This window comes from Corvus brachyrhynchos, unplaced genomic scaffold, assembly GCF_000691975.1.
Source record: "Corvus brachyrhynchos isolate BGI_N302 unplaced genomic scaffold, ASM69197v1 scaffold69, whole genome shotgun sequence".
Classification (NCBI taxonomy): domain Eukaryota; kingdom Metazoa; phylum Chordata; class Aves; order Passeriformes; family Corvidae; genus Corvus; species Corvus brachyrhynchos.
Window position 1 is genome coordinate 6,688,257 of NW_008240228.1, and position 20,231 is coordinate 6,708,487.

At 48.3% G+C, this 20,231-nt stretch overlaps 3 protein-coding genes across 3 annotated transcripts in view; 1 reads left to right on the forward strand and 2 right to left on the reverse strand.

Moving 5' to 3' along the window:
- The window catches only part of GPR75 (G protein-coupled receptor 75), a 4,061-nt gene extending 996 nt beyond the window's left edge, over positions 1-3,065 (forward strand). The window contains exon 2 of the mRNA XM_008642072.2: positions 3-3,065. Within this exon, the coding sequence (XP_008640294.1) occupies positions 3-1,463 (1,461 nt within the window). The 3' untranslated portion in view covers positions 1,464-3,065. The remainder of the gene's footprint in view (positions 1-2) is intronic.
- A 206-nt stretch (positions 3,066-3,271) lies between these two features.
- On the reverse strand, positions 3,272-8,100 carry LOC103623006 (toll-like receptor 2 type-1). The gene has a single exon (XM_008642044.2). The coding sequence runs from the start codon at positions 8,048-8,050 to the stop codon at positions 5,396-5,398; it is 2,655 nt and encodes an 884-aa protein (XP_008640266.2). The 5' UTR covers positions 8,051-8,100; the 3' UTR covers positions 3,272-5,395.
- A 4,346-nt stretch (positions 8,101-12,446) lies between these two features.
- On the reverse strand, positions 12,447-20,074 carry ERLEC1 (endoplasmic reticulum lectin 1). The gene is made up of 13 exons (XM_008642073.2): positions 19,777-20,074; positions 19,605-19,685; positions 19,100-19,177; positions 18,921-18,984; positions 17,805-17,845; positions 15,885-16,108; positions 14,669-14,798; positions 14,180-14,341; positions 13,839-13,898; positions 13,620-13,744; positions 13,104-13,181; positions 12,843-12,918; positions 12,447-12,702 (listed from the first exon to the last, which is right to left on the reverse strand). The coding sequence occupies exons 1-13, from the start codon at positions 19,837-19,839 to the stop codon at positions 12,631-12,633; spliced, it is 1,254 nt and encodes a 417-aa protein (XP_008640295.2). The 5' UTR covers positions 19,840-20,074; the 3' UTR covers positions 12,447-12,630.
- Between the last annotated feature and the right edge of the window lie 157 nt (positions 20,075-20,231).

Sequence of the window (20,231 nt, forward strand, 5' to 3'; positions counted from 1 at the left end):
AGCTGCGGGAGGGCACTCACGCCGCCACGCTGGCCGCCTGCGCCTCCTTGCTGGCCCTCGTCTTCTGCCTGGGCTCCTACGGCAACCTCATCGTGCTGCTCTCCTTCTTCGACCCGGCCCTCCGGAAATTCCGCACCGACTTCGACTTCATGATCCTCAACCTCTCCTTCTGCGACCTCTTCATCTGCGGCGTGGCCGCCCCCATGTTCGCCTTCGTCCTGTTCTTCGGCCCGGCCCGCGGCGTGCCCGGCACCTTCTGCTTCACCTTCCACCTCACCAGCTCCGGCTTCATCATCATGTCGCTCAAGACGGTGGCGGTGATCGCGCTGCACCGGCTGCGCATGGTGCTGGGCAAGCATCCGCACCGCGCCGCCTCCGCGCCCTGCTCGCTGCTCCTCACGCTGCTGCTCTGGGCCGCCAGCTTCACCCTGGCCACGCTGGCCACGCTGCGCACCCGCGGCTCCCGCCTCTGCCTGCCCATGGCCAGCCTGCCCAGCGGACAGGGCAAGCTCATCCTCTACCTCTACGTCACCGACTTCATCTGCTGCGTGGCCGTCGTGTCCGTGTCCTACGTGATGATCGCCCAGGCCCTGCGCAGGAACGCGCGGGCGAGGAAGTGCCCGCCCGCGGTGGCCGTGGGAGCCCCCAGGGCTCAGCTCTTCGCAGGGCCCGGGGCCGTCCCCGCCCTATACAGGACCCAGAGCTGCACCAAGCCACCCCACGGCCACGCCAAGCTCGCTGGCCGGCTCCCGCTGGCCTCGGCCGTCAATCTGGCCACGGCCAAAGACTCCAAGGCCGTGGTGACGTGCGTGGTCATCGTGCTCTCCGTCCTGGTGTGCTGCCTGCCCCTGGGCATCTCCTTGGTGCAGGACATGCTGTCCAGCAGCGGTGGCTTTGTGCTCTACCAGTTTGAGCTGTGTGGGTTTACCCTCATTTTTTTCAAGTCGGGATTAAATCCCTTTATATATTCCCGCAACAGCGCGGGGCTGCGGAGACGCGTGGTCTGGTGCCTGCAGTACGTGGCGCTGGTCTTTTTGTGCTGCAAGCACAAGACGAGGCTTCGAGCCATGGGCAAAGGCAGCCTGGAGGTCAACAGGAACAAGTCGTCCCACCACGAGACCAACTCAGCCTACATGTTGTCTCCAAAGCCTCAGAAGAAGGGTTTGGAGCAGGCGTGCGGTGCCAGCCACTCCAAGGACAGCGTGCTGAGTCCCAAGGCGTCCGCGGGGCAGCAGCACTACGGGCAGAGCAGCTCCACCCCGATGAACACGCGGATCGAGCCCTACTACAGCGTGTACAACAGCAGCCCCTCGGCGGAGGTGAGCACCCCGCACAGCCTGCAGCCCGCGGGCTCCGCCTTCGGCTTTGCCAAGCCCTGCATCCCCGCGCTCCATCACTCCGGCAGCGCAGGGTGGGACTGCGGCGCTGCTCCCGCCAGGCACATACCACTGCCCTCCGTGTAGCCTTGGCACCACCCAGCCATTCCAGAGGGTCCCCTGCTCTGCTTTGCGGAGGAATTGCTCCGAACTCCATGATACTGCTGCCAATGAGTACAAACGCCGTTCCCGTTCGCGTTTGAAGCAAACGTGGAGCTGTCGCCTCCGTGACGCGCTCTGGAGTTCCCGTGGCGAGCCAGAAAGGGGGATATTTTAGATGTGGAATTGTTGCACGAGGGTGGTTTGGTTACTAAATTTTACTGCTGGACAAGTGGAAAAAAAAGTAGATTCCATAATTACGTGTTCATTATGTCACAAGGGCAGGATGGACAAGGCTCAAAGTAACCTGGGATTGGGGAAGGTGTCCCTGCCCATGGCAGGGGATGGATCATCTTTAAGGTTCTTTCCAACCCATTCTATGATAAGACAGAGTATTATAAATACCTTGTATTTTCAGGAAGGAAGAACTAGGGAGATGCTTGGTGTACTTGAGTTTAAGCTCTTCCCGTTGCAGAAGGTTGGAACAATCAGCATTTTTCAGTAATAACAGAAGCCCTTTCTCTTCACAGGGTGAAACCCTGGTTCTGTTGAGGTAAATGGCAAAATTCCCATGAACTCAGCTAAAGTTCGGGATTTCACTCTTGGCTTCTTTAAGTGGGACAAGGTTTTGTTTGGTCAGTGTTATATTGCCACTGGGGAGGGACATTGGAGAAGTGTGGCACTGGAATAAACCACTGCAGTATATATATTAGTATCTGCTGGGCATTGGGGTTTTCATGATGGTGGCATTATGTGTCCCAAAATAATTTGGAGAACTATTTTACATCTGATGGAAATAACATGCACTACCTAATTATTTGCATTACTTGAGGATAAAGATGAATTTTGCAATATTATGGGACTGATACGCCAGGAGGAGCACAGTCACCTCTAGAATTCCCTAACTGGTCAGCTGTCAGGCAGAGTCGTGTTGCTGCTTGCTCTTTTGCCCTTGACTTTGTATGAATTGGGATTTGGCTATTCCTGACAGGCAGAACTGACAGCTGTTAATATTTTTAAAACCAGAATGACAAGTTTTTTGAGCTTTTGTTAAGAAGTCTGACATCAGTTTGATTACATCTGTCTGCTTAGAAATTTTGTCCGTTGGTCTACACAGCAAGCAAATAACAGAAGTTAAATATTTTTTTAATCAATCCAACCATTTGTGTTGTCACTTACTGTGGGAATTCCCTTAGAGACAACAACTCAGGGGCATTTGAATTCCTGACAGTTCTTGCTCTAAGTGGCCAGATCTCTTCCAAACAAGCAATCACCTTTCAGCTTCTGTGGACCTCAGCAGAGCCTCAGTGTCTCCAAAATAATTGTGCCACAGACTTTTGATGCCTTGCTATAGGAAATTGGACACCTTCAGGAAAATGACAGTGATGGGAAGGTGATTTGTTACTTTAGAAACAGGAAATGTCCACATCATTGCTGTCTGTGAGTTGTTGGTTCCGGCTTTTTGTTAACTAAACTGTTTTCAAGATTCTCCTGGAACACTGTTCTTTGTTTAACACTGAATATGAATTAATTCTGAATAATTCAAACCAGCTTTCTTGCAATAAAACCAGTGTGAATAACTTTCTAATACAAATGTAAAATTGAAATTATTTCCCTGAGTCCTTTCTCTCTGCCCAGATATTTTTTTTCTCTAAATGAATAATGTGGTTCTTTCTAAACAGTATAAAAGATAATGAAGAGGTCTTGTTTGGCTGTTCTGTATTTGAACTTCTCTTCAGTACAAATTGTACTGGAGGGAAAAATATACATGAGGTAGCTTTGGGGGTTTGCTGTGTGTATGGGCAACTTCTCCTGTGCCTTTAGATCACATGAACTTCATCACAGGTCTCAAAATTAAACCACTCACACCTCATAAATAATTTGCATTGAGTATTCATGTGGGAGTAAAGCAAGAAGGGGCCAAGCAGGAGGTTTTCTTGCCTTTATGTGACAAAAGAACTGACGTCCCCATCAAAGCTCTTTGTAATTTGCTCTGTGTTAACTCCTGATGCCAGCTGTGCCCTTAACACCACCCGTGTAATTAATATTGGTGTTAATCTCTACAGTATCATAGTGCCAGATGGGAAACTGCAACACCTTTTAATCTGCAGGAGGAACAAAATTTGAGTTGCCAGTTGTACTAAATAACAGTTTTGTGGGAGGTTTATGGATGTAGTAAATCAAAACTGGATTTTGAAAGCAGGTGCAACTTTGCAGTGAATCATGAACTGAAATAATCAAATTTTTGATAAAATAATTGGTTTAGCCTCTTCTGGAGTGTAACTTCTCTTTTTTTCCCCTTAGCCCCATCTATCAGAAACCTGCTGAGCACAGAACCAGTAAAGAACCAGTAAAGCTCCAGTAAAGAACCAGTAAAGAGTCACTGCAAGCTTAAGAAGCAGCGATGGAATTGAGAGGGAAGCAGCGGAACGTGGAAGTGGAAAATGTGTGGGAAGAGAGGAAGGGAGAAATGTGACCACTGAGTGGTTTAGAAAGAGGAAAGTGTAAAGGTTATTAGAAAAACAGCTGATTAATTAATTGGGGCTCGTTAACAAGTGACTTCTGGTTGCTAAAATGAACAAAAATATTTGTAATATTTTTATAATTCATGGTCTTTTTAAGCCCTAGATCTCTGTGGTGGTAAGAGCTGGCTTTTTCAGCTGCTGGCCTGCAGGATTGTGAGTTTTATCCTTAATATATAAAGCCTCAAAGCTGATGATGCTAAATCATTTTGCTGAGGAAAGGTGGGTTTGCACTGAGTTCCAAGGGATCTCTGTCAATGGAGATATTTGTTTCATGTTCCCCCTTTTGGCAGCAAATAGGTTGGTCTTGGTCTTGTTTTGTCACAGCAGAGCCAATTCCTTTTCAGAGTCTGTGTTCCAAACATGCTGCACACAGACATTCTGCATTCCTGGATCTGGGATCTTCTGGGGGGAAGTTTTTGGGTTTGCTCATCATAGGAGCAAGTCCAGGTCGTGCTAAACCAAATCATTTGTCCTCACCAGGTGTTTAGTTTCTGTCACAGTCTGTTGATGTCCCTTGAATGTGAAAGTTGGATCAGCTGAATTTCTTTTGTTTTTTCCCAAGCACAATAAATAAAATTATCAAGTGGCACTAGGCAAGGGCAAGGACTATGCAGAGGTAGCACTGAATCCATTAGAAATGGGTCAAGGTGACTGTGTCAGGTGGAACTTTCCTAAATCTAAATAATAATGTACAGAATTTGCTTATTCTCCAGAGATTTGTAATTAAACAAAGCTCACCCCGGTTATATAACAGCAGAGACCAACACACTCAGCTGGTTCTTTTTGTACTGTCTGGTTGTATATTTTATTCTGTATTTACAAAATATTTTCAAGTCTCATCTCTTCCAGCAGTCACTGAATCCAAAATCTGTAGCAGTGTGGGTTTAGCCTCTCTCAGAGGGCTGAATTAAGTCAATCTTTAATCTTTCCTTGCCAAAGCACAGAAAGGAGCTGCTCCCTGTGTACCAGCGTGGTTTGTGGCTCTCTTACCTGCACACAGGTGTTCCCACCTTAAGCTGTCCCAGAATCAGGAATCTGAAGTCCAGTCCTAAGACACCACTTCTCACTGCCACCACCTCAGGAAGGCAGCGCGGACATGCAGTGTGACTTGAGCAGTTCTTCCTTTCAGGTGACATCCACAGCACTTACAGAAATGCTGGGAATAGCTGGACAAATTCAAACATCCAGGAGGAAAAGGCTTTTTATTGGCACTCAGGTCTCATCCCTTCAGGTTTCTTTATCAGAGGCAATAACAGGCATGCTGCAGTCCCCCTAGGAGCCTCTCCTGGAGCTGATCCAGACAAAGCCCTGGGCACCTCAGCAGCCTTTGCAGGAGGTAAGTGCTTTTGTTTGACCACAGGCTTTCCAGGCACAGCCCTCACAGTTCCCTGGGTCTCATTCCAGCTCCTGCATTTCCAGAGCAGATCCGTTCTCCGCTCGCACGAGCGGCTCGTTGGTTGTTTTTAGGACGGCTTTTAGCTGATGCCAGAATATTTTCTGCTTGTGTTCCTCAGGGCTCCACTTCAAGTAGGTTTTCCTTCTCAGCAATTTCCTGAGTTTGCTGAATTTCTGAGGGACGCTGTGGGGCGGGAGATCTTCCAGCACGATCATGATGAGGGAATCCAGGTTTTCATTCAGGACCCGGTGTTCGGCAAAATACAGCTCGTACTGACACCAGCAGCTGTTCACAAAGCTGGGAGAGAGAACAAAAAGCACTTTATGGCTGTTCTCTATGCAGTAAAAAATGTTCCCAAGCACGGGATGCCCCGGTTTGAAATCCCTCTCGTGGTAACATATCCTGAACCCATCATTTTCCAGCTTTTCCAGCAGGTTCTCTTTGGTCCAGTCGGCATCGTGCTCGCTGTACGAGATGAAGGCATCGAAGAGTTTGTTTTCTGGCCTCTTCTCGTACTGCTTCCTTTTGGCCATGCACCAGTACCAGCCCATCCTGATGTACCAGGGCCCGTCCAGGCGCCAGCAGAGCACGGCGAGGGCCAGCACAGCCAGGCTGGCAGCGCCGGGGGGCACGGCCAGCTGGACACCCAGGGAGCAGCGCAGCAGTGTCAGGCGGCTGCTGCCCACCAGGGAGCCCCGGCGTTCCGGGGGGAAGCTGCACGTCATGGCCCCCCTGCCCCTGCTCTCCAGCTGGGGCTCGTGGATGTAGACGTTCACGAACCAGTACAGGTCACAGGTACAGAAAAAATGCTCCCCTTGGACAGTCAGAACCCTCAGACTCGTCAGTGGGCCAAACGTGGCCTCCACAATGGTTGTGATGGCATTGTCGCTGATGTCCAGCTCGACCAGAGAAGCTGGGAGAGAGCCATGCTGCAGAAAGGAGATCTTATTCCCTGATAGATTAAAATACTTCAGCCCTGGGAGGGATTCCCCAAAGCCATCGGGCAGCTCTGGGATCAGGTTGTGGCTGCTGTCCCAGCTGGTCAGTGCAGGAAGGCGCCCAGCGGGCTCCAGATGTGTGATCAGGTTCCCAGAAATGTTTAGATGTTCCAGCTTTTCCAGGGCATCAGTTAAGGACAACACCTTCACCTTGTTTTTACTGAAATCACATTTTTTTAAGGCTGATGGAAAATACTCGGTGTGCATAGCCACAATTTTGTTATTCTGAATCATAAATATTGTTAAGTTGGAGAGGGATTTCAGACTGGGGGGGATGACTTCGATGTCGTTGTTGCTGATGTCGAGATGCTGCAGGGAGGAGGGGAAATTGGGAAGTACAGAAATGTAGTTGCTGCTGAGGTCCAGAAATAACAGTTCTTCCACTGTCTCAGCAAACCACTCTGGCAGCTCCACAATGGAGCAGCTGGACATTCCCAGGTGTTTCACTTTCTCGGGAAGGCTTTCAATGGGTGTTCCAGCCACGTTCCTGACAAAGGAGATGGCGCTGATGTGTACAGTTCCGGGGGGAGGGACACACGTTGGAAGTGCATTCCCGCTTTCTGAGAATGCTGTGTAGATGAAGTGGTTTCCTTGAACGTACATTTTTTCCAAGTTAAACAATTTTTTAGCGAAATTCACTGGAATTTGGCTGATGTTGGTGAAGGACAAATCAATTTCCTTGATGCTGGAAGGGAGGCACAGCGTATCCAGGCTGTTGATGGGGTTGTTGCTGATGTTTAGGAACAAAAGCTGGTGGGATGGGAACTCACAGATGGACTCGGCATCCAGGATGTTAATGGTTAACTTGTTGGAGCTGGCGTCGATGGACAGCGTGTTTTCCATTGGAAAGAACAGCCCAAACAGTGACAGAAGATCCATTTCCACGTTGTTGTGACTGATGTCAAGCTCCAAAATCCTGTCCAGCTGGGCTTGGCAGAGATCCTCATCCAGTTTTAACATCAGCTCTTCCGTGGTGAGGTTACTGTGGGACAGGTCGAGTGTCCCGTTAATGGGAATTCCACAGAGGCTGGGCTCGGGTGTGGCTGTGGGAGGGGCCACTGTGTTCCCCTCTCCCCTCCGAAGAAGATTCCCTGTGCTTCTCCTGAGCCTGGGGTTAAGGATTTGCCGGAGAGACAGAACTCCGGAGCGCGGCAGCTCTTTGGTGGGAACAGAAGGCTCCAGAGCAGCCCCATAGGATTTGTCAGAATTCTTGGAAAGCTGCAAAGACCCCGGAGCTTTGCCAGCGGGTGAGAGCTTCAGGTGGGGTGGGAGATTTGACAGAAGCAGCTTCTCGTAATTAAATGATAAATCCACAGAAACCAGGCTGAGCAGACTCTGGAACGCTCCAGGCTCAACATCCCTGATCCGATTGTAGGAAAGGTCTAGAACTTCCAACCTGGCAAATCTTTCCAAGTCTCTCTTGGTTATTTTTTCAATGACATTGTGTGAGAAATTGAGAGCTCTCGCTGTTTTTGGAGCTTGTGCTTCTGAGACAGAGGAGAGGTTTGAATAGGAGTAGTTATATACCAGGAAGGCTGGAGGTGTTCTCCATGTTAGGAATCCATGTGCTCTGCTGAGTAAGAGAGGAATGAAGCAGAAATGAAGGCAGCCAGGAAGGATCCTCATCCTGGAGAAAAGAAATGTTAAATCCATCATTATAATATTTTAAAGAATACCCTAAAAAATAATCCTAATTTACTTGCAAGTCCAGAAATTGTTTCATTAATTGTATCCATGAATCCCTTTTTATCTACCAAAATAAAACACATCTTCAGAGTAAGAGAAACAGAGTGTCTGAGAATTATTTGAAGTAGAGCACTAATCATGAGGTCATGGTAGATGAAGTCTGAATTATTTTTTATTTCTTTTTTTTTCTCAGGCAGCCCCTGCAATATCATCTTCCCCCTGGAAAATCTGAAATGCCCTTCATGGCTCCGTGGGACTCAGGTTTTATGTCTCCCATCCTGGTGCACAACAACCAGGTAAGTCTGACCCCTCCAAAACCTGTTCGGCCGCTCAGGGACATCCCAGGGAGCTGCACGTAATTGTGTGGCCCCGGATCTTCCCCTGATCCCAGCCCCTGGAGCTTTGCTCAGCCGAGGATTCACCAGTGACCATTTGTTTGGCCTTACCTGTCAGAGTTAAGTTTTCTTGGAAGCAGGATATGGGAAGCAGCCAGGAGAGGTCACTGCCCCACGTTCCCAGTGCCGGGAGCGTCGCTGCCCGGTTCCAGCCCTGCCCCGGCTCTCTGTCACGGGTCCCTGGCCCCGCCGCTCCGGGCCGTGTATTTGTTCCCTGCAGAGGCAGGTGCAGAGCTCCAGGTGAGGAACCTGTGTCACCGCAGTCCCCTTTGCTGCCCACCGGGCTTGGGCCACCAGGTTCAACTGAAGGGAAGGGACGTCAGTGAGTTCCCAGCTCTGTCTCCCACTGCCAGCAGATTCCCCAATCCACCCCACATCCCGCAGAGACACCCGGCACGGTGGTGAGCAAGCCAGGAACCCCCGGGGTGTGAAAAGCATCGTGAATTTATCACACAGCTCTCTCCTCACTTCCAGCCACCCTCCCATCCCTCTGATCCCCTGTACCTGCTCTCCTGGGCGCTCCTCCTTCACCTTCTGCTGCCTCGGGTGCCTTTTGTGGAGCTGGGAGCGGAGCGGGGCGGGCTGGGGCACCCCCGGCACCGCCCAGCCTCGCCCCCTCCCCTGTGCCCGGCGGAGGAGGAGGTGGTGGTGCCGGAGATGATGCTCCCCGGTGAAATCTGTCAAGTTTTCCCCTTCGCGTCGCTGCCGGGCGTTGCCCAACCCGTGGCCGAGGGGGAAATAAAAGGTGGAAGTTGCTCGTTTAATGCATCACGGTGTCGTCCCGAGGCATTGCTTCAGCCTCAGCAGCACAAGTTGGGGAGAAAACTGAAAAACCAAGTTCAGCAAGCAGTGCATGGGTTGGCCAGAGCTCGCCAGGGACAGACTGCAGGCCTTGGGAGCAGGAATACCGGGGAGCGTGGTGTGTTGCTCCCCGGGGGGACACAGAGCAAAGGGTGGAGCAACACTGTGGTGCTGTGTTCATGCTCCGTCAAAAACAACACAGCTAATGGGAACAGAGACGAAGGAATGATCCAGACAAAGCTGACCCTGGCTTCATTCACTCAGAAATTCAGGTTACTTGTGCTATTACCCCATGCTGATGACCAAAGTCACTCAAACTCCTCATAACCATGAAATGACATCAACTGTAACTTCACCTTTGCCTCTCCCTCAAATAAAATAATATAAAAACTGCTTGAGTGGGGCGGGAGGTCAGAGGAGAGGCCATCACACATCCTGGGGTCAGTTGATGCCCCACAGGGACACCTGGGTAAGAAACTTACTCTTAGTAATTATCTGGAGCTTTCACTGGGGTTACAGCTTGCCTTTATATCAGTCCCAATTTTTTTCCCCACTCTTACACAATCACCAGTGGCCGGAAAACTCCCAGCAGCCCAGAGGCCCCTCTGGCCAGCCCTGGGGGCTGGAAAACCCAAGGTGGTTTGTGCTGTCTGATCTGACCGGCACTTTCCTGCTGCGGCAGGTTCTGGGAATTGCCCTGCAGTCATCTGTTCTTCAGGCAGATTCCAACCTGCTTTGATAACAGGGACAGGAAATTCCTAAGTTGGAATATGTCAGGAGAAATTTTTGCTCCTGCTGTCAGTGTGGGGTGAGCCCCTGCAGTTGGACAAGTCTCCATCTCAATACAGTGCTGCTGCTTGTGAACCTCCAGCTGTTCTTCCCTTTGGGAAGATGGAACAACTACAGGGCCAACAAAATCCCAGGGAGAGTCAGTCATGGCTGGAAAAGACAAAGTAAAAAAGACAATTTTTTGGTACAATCACAGTTATTCCACCAATTCTCTGCACTGGAATTATTCTGTCATTTGTTTCATCCAACACCCTCTTGGTGTATTTTTTTTTTTTTTTTAAAGCAACCTCTTATTTTGGGGATTGAGGGAAGAGCAGGACACGAGACAGGTCTGAGTGAGCAAGGAAGGTCCACACCACGTGGCCAAGAGCAGGACCAGTGATTTCATTCCCAAAACAGGTCATGTGCCACTTGTTCTGTCTCTCTCTGCAGGGAAAGGTTTTTTATGCACTGGAAATGTGATTTAAAGGAGGAGATCTGAACCTGCACAGGAGCTGCTCAAATCCAAAGAGGATCAGCACCAGCTTTGAGGAGACCAAACCCCACAGGAGCTTCTCTTATTAAGGTGGGCTTGGATTTAGGTGCTGGATGACAATGTAAGATATTTATGACCTGGAAATGGACTTGTCTGTGGGAAGCAGCTCTACCTCCTGAAGGTGTAGGAGCAAACTTAAGTCAGCTCTTGGTCAGGAAGGGATGGGAGAGGAGGGGGAGCAAAGCATGATCCCTCTGGAGGTGGATGTGGGTGCTGGGGCAGGAATAGCTGTGAGCATGGAGCTCCCAGCACAAGGGGAAGCCGAGACTGAGGAACACGTGTTTGGCAAGAGCCTGCTTGCTCACATCACGGCAAAAGCTGCTGTTGGGGGGCACCAGGTGCTGTGACTGCTGAGTCGGGGATGTGCTTCCCCCTCCCGCCAGGGAGTTCCCTCCGTTGCAGGGAATTCTGACATCCCACAAAATAACTATTCTTGGCTTGCCCTCTGAGCTAATCCCCACAAGGAGGGATGTGCAGGAAGGGTGGGTATGTTGGGTTCCCTTCCTTGGCACAGCCTGAGGGATGCTGAGGCTGCCCAGAGCTGGGTGGCTCCAGCCTTTCCTCAGGGCAGCCTTGAGCCAAAATAAAACCATTCCAAGGGATCGTGCAGGTCTGGAGCCATAACAAGAGGATCCAGCCAGCCCCTTGCACAGGCAGCAGGTGAAATGCTTTCATCTTTTCCTACTCTGTGTTGGCTGCTGATGCCTCTGGCAGACACGACAGGATGCCTCATGAGATTGGTCCAGCTGTGACTGTTGAGGGGAGTAAAGGAGGAAAGTTAAGGATCTGAAGTCTGGAGAACTTTGGTTTTAATGTCTTCTCTTTCTAAAGGTTCCTGGATTAAAACTTTGTGCTTGTTTAGCTAATGCTTCACAGGAAGGCTGGGAACAGGGGAATCTGGGTACAAGACTTTTCTGGGGGAAACAATCTATGTAAAAGACTCTTTCTTCCCCTTTTCCAGCTCCCTCTGTCACCTTGCTGAGCCTCAGAAATCAGGATATGAGCAAGAAAAATGACTGCCAATTTAACTGCCAAATCATGCTGCTGCTGCTGTTTAGGTTTTCTGCTTGGTGAGACACTAAACAGGTTCTGTTGCAACAGTCTAGCCGCTCAGGGGAGTATTTTGGGCATTATCTGTCCACTCATCTGCCATGTGGGTGGCAGGTCCTGCCCCACAGCCATTAGAAATTCCTGGGCCTTGCATAAAGGCTGCAGAAAAGAGGAAGTGTGGTGGGCACATGGAAGTGACCGACAGGCACAGACCGGACACTGTTGCTACAGCCCCAAATGTCCAAGGCTCTGCTGGGTGTTGGCCATTACAAACTTTTTCAAAAATATAACATAAGTCCACTTCAGCTCCTGTCAGCAGTATTTCAACTTATCTGAGCCCTCCCACTTCTAGGAATGTCTAGTGCCAGCAGATTAAAACTTCCCAAATGTTCTTTGTGAGGTACACACACTACAGGGAACTGGACCTGGTGGCAGGAAGAATGTTCAGCAAAATAATTATATGAAAATGAACCCTACGGTGTTAAATAAATAAATGGAATGTCCTGGGAAGCAGCCCAGAAATAGCAGCTGAAGAGGGGTGAGGTGCAGTGACAGGAGAATACAATTCCCAGCAGTCAGAGTGAGGTAACATTGGTGTTTGGAGAAAGCAGGAACAGTAGGAGAATCATGAGTGGTGTTGTGGCTCCTGCACGAAGTGTTGGCTTCACCTTTTCCTTCTGTTTGCAGCTGAACTCCTCCCTTGAAGCTTCAGGTTTTTTTGTGCCTTTTCTGAGTTGAGTTTACACCTTAATGATGCCACTGACGAGGGGGGAATGTGTCACACACGAGCCAGGCAGGAAGTGCAAGACAAGGTTTTAATCATTAAAAGTTTATCAATAAGCTCTTATATACACATAGTTATACACAAAGTGGTTCACAAGTCCCTCAGCTTGGAGAGCTGTGCTGGTGAGGCCTTTGTCAGCTCACAGACACTGTTCCCATGGGAATGCCAGGATCTGGCCTTGGGGGCTTTGCTGTCCTCAGCTGGGCACTGAGAGGAGCCCGTATTCATCTGCTGTATCCAGGATTTTACAGATCACTGGAGACTCCACCTGGAACAGAGAGACCAAACCATGGACTCAGCACTGCAGGAATCTTGGGAAGAGTCACTGGGAGAAAGGGGCCACCTTAAACATAGAACTGGAGATGTGCTGTACTCCCAGCCCTGACCTCAGGCTGTGTCCGTACGTACCCCAAGGATGTATTGGCAAGAATGAGGCTCCAACATGTAAATGGTCACAGCATGAGGGGAGTCAGATTCTTTACATCTGAAAATAGAGGAGAAATTGGGGGGGTTGGTAGGCAATAAGCACAAAGTAACACATGTATTTCACTGCTGTCTGCAGCATTTTATTAACAGATACTGCCTTCTGAGCTTTGTGACAACAGCAGCAGCTTTCCCCTCTGACCCAGGAAACAGACACAAAACATCACTTTGTAAAAGTTCACTTACTTCAACTTCACAGTCACCTGCCTTGGCTTGTCTGTCAAGTCACAAACATCTCCATTTCCATAGAAATGAGACACCATCCTGCCACAAAAGATCAGAATGGAAGAGTGTGGAAGTATTAAACACAATTTTTAAGCAGGCAGCTCAGTGGTGCAATCCAGCACCTCATCATTGGTTGAGTGTTTAATATACAAACCAATAGTAACAGATACACTATTATACTACACTAGATATTATTATACTATTATACTATATATTATACTATATAACTATTACACTGTTACAAACAGCAATAGGCTGTATTGCAGTTACTGCAGAAGGAAAGTGTTGCTCAGTGTTGGAAGATTTTTCTCTGTGTCATATCCAAAGTGCTGAATTCCTCATTTGTGATGTTGACTGGGGGGTGAATCTGAACATACTCCTCTTGGCAGTTTATTTCATCTGTTAACAACCCGAATTTCACAGGACTGGGCCCTGTGTCCCAAGTGTGAGAGCAGGGCAGAGCCTGGTTGGTGGTACCTGACTGTCTGGGTGCCGTCCTCTCGCAGGTAGAAGGTCCTGGCTGCATTCTTCCTCGACCACTCGATGTGCTCCTCCTTGCTCCACGTACCCACCACCACAGAGGTCTTGCCACTTTCTTTATCCTAGAACAGGAAAAGCTGATCACTACACCCTGTCCAGAGGATTGTATTTTCTTAACAGGAACTTAAAGGAACTAACAGAACTCTTTGAACACACCTCGTGGTACTGGTGAACGTATTTGCCATAGCAGAATTCGTATTTCCACCAGCCAACGCCCTGGGGAGAAGAACAACCTCAGTGTTAAAAAGAACCAAACACAACCCCTAAAACAAACCCATCCTTTTCCCCCCAGACCCTAAACCAGCTGTTTCAGCTGTAAAACTCGGTATCTATTAGTTTATGAAAATCCATCACAGCTAATTCCGTTACCTGCTTTCATTTCACTGTCTGCTCAAATAAATTGAATTTCAACAGAAAAGTTCAATATAAAAATTAAACAAATGCATAAATTAGGATGTATTCCACATAGCTTTATTCCACATGGCTTTGCTGCTCACCCCATGGAAGCAGTAGGAACCACTGAGGAATTCCTTGATGAGCTGCTCGTCGGTCAGCTTGGAGATGTGGGTTGTCCCCACTGTTAACAGCTGGTGGCTCCCAACAGCCACAGGCTTGTGGATGGAAGAGAATTTCTCTTCTTTTGTTGAAGGCATTTCTTCCTGCAATTAAAGGATACAATTAAGTCCCCTGCAAAGTCTTACAAGTTACATGAACTTACTGAACACTGAATCAATTTTGGCACAGATTCAATTTTGACACTGAATCTGTTTTGGTCAATTTTAGCTGAAAGAAAATTCCAGTCAAAACCTTCACACATTTGTGAACTGTAGGCTACAGAGGCTACAAAATTTTAAGTTAGTAGCCCACACTTGCTCCGTTTTCCTTCCAAAGTTTCAACAAGTTTAATGAAAGACTGCCACCATCTTATAAAATGTGTTGAACAGGGAAAACAAAGATTTATCTATTTAAAATGAAACAAATCCTACCTCCTTAACCCTCCTAAAAGGCATCTTCAGCATTTCCTGCTGTTTCTCCAGCTGTTCCAGGTTGTGGGGTTTAAGTGGGGATCCTGGCAGGGACTGGCAGAAGATGTCATTCACAGGGGAAGCCCTGAACCTGCCCAGCAAGGTAAGAACAAGTCACTGTTACATCTTCAAGCACAGAAATCAGTTCAGTGCTCTGAGTGTCTGGATCTGCTGCTGCTCAGGTGGTGCAGGTGCATCCCTGGATGAGACGCCAGGTGTAGAGGGAAAGCCCTGGAGGCTGAGGCACTGCTTGGGGGTGCTTTGGGAACACATGACAGGAAGAAAGGGCATTAGACTTGAAATTTGGGTTGTGATCCCTGTGGTGACACTGGGCAGCACTGCCAGGCTGCCACCTCCACATTTCCTTATTTACCAAGGTGACGTAAGAGGGGGAATGATGATCCTGTGCGTTTATTTTAAGAGTTTCCTGCTGGTGGCCAGGGACCCTTCCATGCCTGCCCTTGGGAAGGAGGCAGCAGCTCTGGATTGTATCTTTATCAAGCAACAGAACAAGTTGCCTGTGCACTTTCTGTGTTTTTCTCCCTACTGCTACAGAGGCTTAGAAGACTCACCCAGTAAACAGACAACAGTGCCAAGTGCAGCAGATAACAGAGTATGACCAAACTCATCCACATGAGAAAATTTACAGTGGAAACCAAACATTTACAATAGCAGCACTTAGTAACTCCAACTGCCAAGTGTTTCCAAAATGCAGGATTTTGCCTTCAGACTCTGTGGCCTGTTTCAGATCAGTGATAAAATACTCCCTTGTTCCAACATCTGTGTAAATCCATGACTCCTATCCATTATCTCCCCTTGTCTGTATGGCACATTCCCTTTGCAGTTCTCTTTACACCCCCTGGAAGGCCCAAAGACTCAGGGGATCCCTCAGATACATGGCACAGTTCAGGGAAGGGGAGGAAACAAGAACCCTACACTTGATTTTTGGAAAATAATACTGAAATTGTGAATTCTCCATATGGAAATGGCTTCTGGAGAGCTCCTCATGTTGGGAGGAGCTAAAATCGAGGTTAAGGTTATGGCTGGAGAAGGTACTTTTGGTTTTGTAGACTTTTAAAGTGTACACACATGGTATCTGCAGTCTTCAAATACCATGAAGATGATCCCTCAAGAAATGACAACGTAAGAGGAGACAGAAGTGTTCTGGGCACTGTACCTGTACTTGGGGTGGTTGCACAGCAGCGGGGTCAGGATCACCACCTCGTATTCACAGGTGGTGACTTCTGCTACGGAGAGGATCTCGTGCTTGGCCTCGGGGTGGCAGATGTACATCACTGTGCTGGACCTGGGCAGGTTCTGCCTCAGGCTGCAGGGTGTGCCATTGCCCAGCTCCACGGGGTAGTAGGGCGTCATCTGCCCTTCGATGTTTTTTGTGGGGATCTGGGTGAGGGAAAGCAACAGATCATAACCACAGGAAAGCTCCCGAGACTCTTCTGAAACAAAAAATGTTATTCCTGAGTGCAGAGCCAGTATGACTGGGTTAAAATCAGACTCTGTGTAGCTGTTTCTGCAACATCCAGACCTGTCCTGGTGTTCACCCAGACTGGGTCTGCCAGGCTCATCACCTGCAACACCAGACCCTAAAGAATCCAAAACCATCCTTGCAAAGTCATCCTGGCACCTGCACTACACCTCTCATCGTTCCCAGCTCCAGGCTGTTCCTTATTCAGAGGATCCCACACCACCCATGGCTGTGGCTAACAAAGTTAAGGGTGTACACAAAGTAAATCCCACTTTTTCACACTTTTAAGTCAGCTCTCTTCAGGTTTGTTCCTTTGTGTTTCATCCAACTCTCTCTTTAAGAGATAATTCCCTGAAGTGGTAAAGTCTCTTATCTTGGAAGCAGCTGGAGTTCCAGGGTTCCCAAAGTGCCCAAACCCACAAGCTGACCCTTTTTTTACCCGTGTTGCTTGAGCTACTGAAGGTTTTCAGAGCTGAACAGACAGGGCTCTATGCTAAAAGACAAGAGGTGCCTTCTGGGGTCAGGACACTCCAGGGATCTGGGACCTTTCTGTCCCTCACCTGCTTTGGCTTTCAAGCCGCGTCACCCTGTCCCAGGCCACTGACTCCTCCCAGAAACTGCTCCACCATGAGTGAAGACATTCATGAGATTAAAGAGCCAACATGCCCCTTCCTGATAAGAGATTCCAGGAAATCCTGACATGGCAAGTGCATCATAAATACTGTCCAAGAAAAAGGCAATAAAAGACCTAATTTCCTCTGAAGCTGAAGGAAAAAAAGCTGCACTGGAAAACACTTTGTTTTCCTGGCTTTCCAAGAGGCACAGCTGTCACATTCTGCCCCCACACAACCTCCAAAATGCTCCTCAGGCCTGGGTATTGCTGAGATCACTGGACAACCACCACCCTGGGCTGTTCCAGGAGCACAGACACAAAAACTTCATTTCAGCATGAAAATGAAGGGGAACTGGCAGTAAGGTCAAACCTGCTCTCACTAATTCCAAACTCCAGCGTGCTTCAGGTATTCCCATTGTTTTGCTATAGAGTCAGCAACTCAGAATTGAGTTTTGGGGCCTAAACAAGTGGGGAAGTCCTCTAAGGGGAAAGGGAAGCACAGAGTTTTATGGGATGGGTCAGCAAGTCAGCTCCATCTCTTAGGGATTTTGTGCTGTAGGGCTTTGTTAAGTGTAAGTAAGTCATTTGAGTAGCAAGACTAAACAGATTTTCTGAGCTGGGACTGATAATTAAGAGCAAGAGAAGTGCAGTTCAGGAACAGTTTCATTTCTTGATACTCATTTTGGGAGGAGACTAATTACATCATCTTATGATTAGATTGGATATTAGGAAGAAATTCTTCCCTGTGAGGGTGGGGAGGCCCTGGCACAGGGTGCCCAGAGAAGCTGTGGCTGCCCCTGGATCCTTGGAAGTGTCCAAGGCCAGGCTGGATGAGGGCTGGAGCAACCTGGGATAGTGGAAGGGGGCCCTGCCCATGGCAGGGGGGGGGCATGGGTATCTTTGAGGTCCCTTCCAACACAGACCATTCTGGGATTCTATGATCATACATAAATTGCCTCCTCTACTGATGGCAGAAGTTAAAATGGATGTTTTTCACTTGCCTCTTTTGCACCGTCTTTGGAATTTTCCTTCTCTTCTTGATCTAGGGAATAATTAAGAATGAGGTAAGTTTGTGCACTTGAAATAGAATGAAATTTTATACAGGGAAGCTTTTCTGGTTTGCGTATTTGCTGGTGCTTTATACACTGCCAAGAGCCACTCGCAGGTGCGAAAGAGGAAAGAAAGAAAATAACCACTGGTCTGAGGCCCAGAGCAAACAGAGCAAAATACACACCAGTTCATCACAAAACCACCTGGAGTTGGTAGGACGGGCCAAATCCAGCCCTGACACCAAGGCAGGGCTGGAGAACACGTCACTGTAGCTGTTTGGGAAGGGTGGGAATTGGACAGGAGACAGGCAGGTGCTTTGGAAGGAGCATGAGCTGCTGGACAGGAAGCAGGGAAAGGACACAGGACACATAGTCTGGCAGCTAAGCAGGAAGGGCAACAGCCTGACAGACTGAGCTATGGCGACCTGAAGAACCATCACACGTCAGCATCCAGCCCCACAAAACTGGTGAGTCGAATCAAACATTCTGTGCTCTGTACAGCAGCACAACGAGGCACCCCTGCGCAGCCGCTGCACCCACTCACCCAGACGGGCCAAACACGGCAGGTTCTGAAGCCCTGTTTCTTCCCAGGACTCAGATCCCTAACTGAGGGCTGCAGCTGGGGATCCAGGAATGGGATGAAAAGCACTACATTCCCCCCAAAAGACTGTAGGATTCCAGTTAATTGCTTCCAAGAAAACACTGGTGCCCATTTTCTACACACTAGCCTGGAATGAAACAAACACCCCAGCCTAGGTGATGTTTTGCTGTTCTGTTTCTGTTCTTTCCATCAACTCTGAATGAACACTTAGTCTGTGGATTTGAAAGACCTCTTCGAACTAATTTACAGCCAAAACGTGCTCCAGAAATCAATTATTCTGAACTGTTCTTTGAGTTTGGGACTCAGCAACCTGATTTCCACCAAAGTCCCACTCTAGGCACTTGAGTGTTTCTAAAGATCTGCACCAGGTTCCCTCCCTAAAAAAAGCTCTCAAACTGGTCAGACTGGAATAATTAAAACCCAAAAATATCATTAACATCAGCAGAATGAAATCATCTAAAACACACCTGGTTCTGACAATGGGTTCTTCATTATCATATTCCCCAGGTAGTATTCCTGGATGTTTATTTTCTACAATCAAAACAAACATCAGTTACCACCTTCCAAGCTTTTCCAGGGCATTCAAGTCTGCTGGAGGAGTTCAGCAGTAACATGCCAGTGGAGAAAGGGGTTGTGAGCAGCCTACCTGCCCTGTTTCCTTCTCCTCGTGGTACTGACGGATGTGTTTTCCATGGCAGACCTCATAAGTCCAGTAAGATTCAATCTTAGAAATAAAATACATTTTAAAAATTATCTTTATATGTATTTACACACCACAAAACCACCCAAATGTTGAATTTTGCAGCAAACTGCTGGAGCACCCTCAAAAACAAGAGCACAGCCAGTGGTCTCAGTTTTGCCCAAACAAACACAGCAGAGAAAACTTCCCTGACTTTTACACAGATAAAACAAAGGGAAAAAAATAAATTTAAAAAAAAAATAAAAATCCACATTTTTAAATGCTACCACAGCAACCCATTTATCTGAATCCTGACATCTTCAATCACACAGAATTTTGTCAGCAATGTTAAGGCATAAAGTTGTAAAGACCTTGTTTCTTATTAGTATCTCATTTACTACCCTAAACCTTGACATGAACTGGACTGTAATCTTTTAACTGGCATTTAATGAACAAGACAGAGGTAACATACTCTATAGGAACAGCTGCTTTGCTTAAAGAGAGGCTCCAGCAGTTCCCCTGGAGTAGGACCTTTATAGTCCTTTTCTTCTTCCTGCAACAGAAGCATATTTCATGACATTAAAACTTACAATGTAAAGACTCATCTACAGTTTTTATTTACAAAACAACTCGCCTGAACTCACCTCGTTGCCACTGGCTATCAATGGCAGGAGACACTTGTACTTCTCTTTATCCACAGTGGTCATGATGATATAATTGTCCTCCTTGTACAGGACACCCGTCGTTGGCTGAGGAAACAACCAACCCACGGATCAGACAGGCAGGGGGGTTTTTTAATGCTACTTATTAGAAATACCCTTGAATTCTGAGTGGTGCGCCAGAGTATTTCCTGTGATTTAATGGTACCACAAGACTGGGGTTTGGTGGTTAAGCTGACTGGGAGTTGCTTGCTGTCGCCTTGGCTTTGGACCTTCTCCCCCCAGCCACATTCCCGATCCCCTCCAAATCCCTGATCCCCACCATATCATGGATCCCCTCCAGCTGCCCGGTCCCCTCCAGGTCCCCGCGTCCCTCCATGATCCCCTCACTCCTGCTCGCCCATTTCCTCACTCCTGCTCGCCCATTTCAGACCTTTATT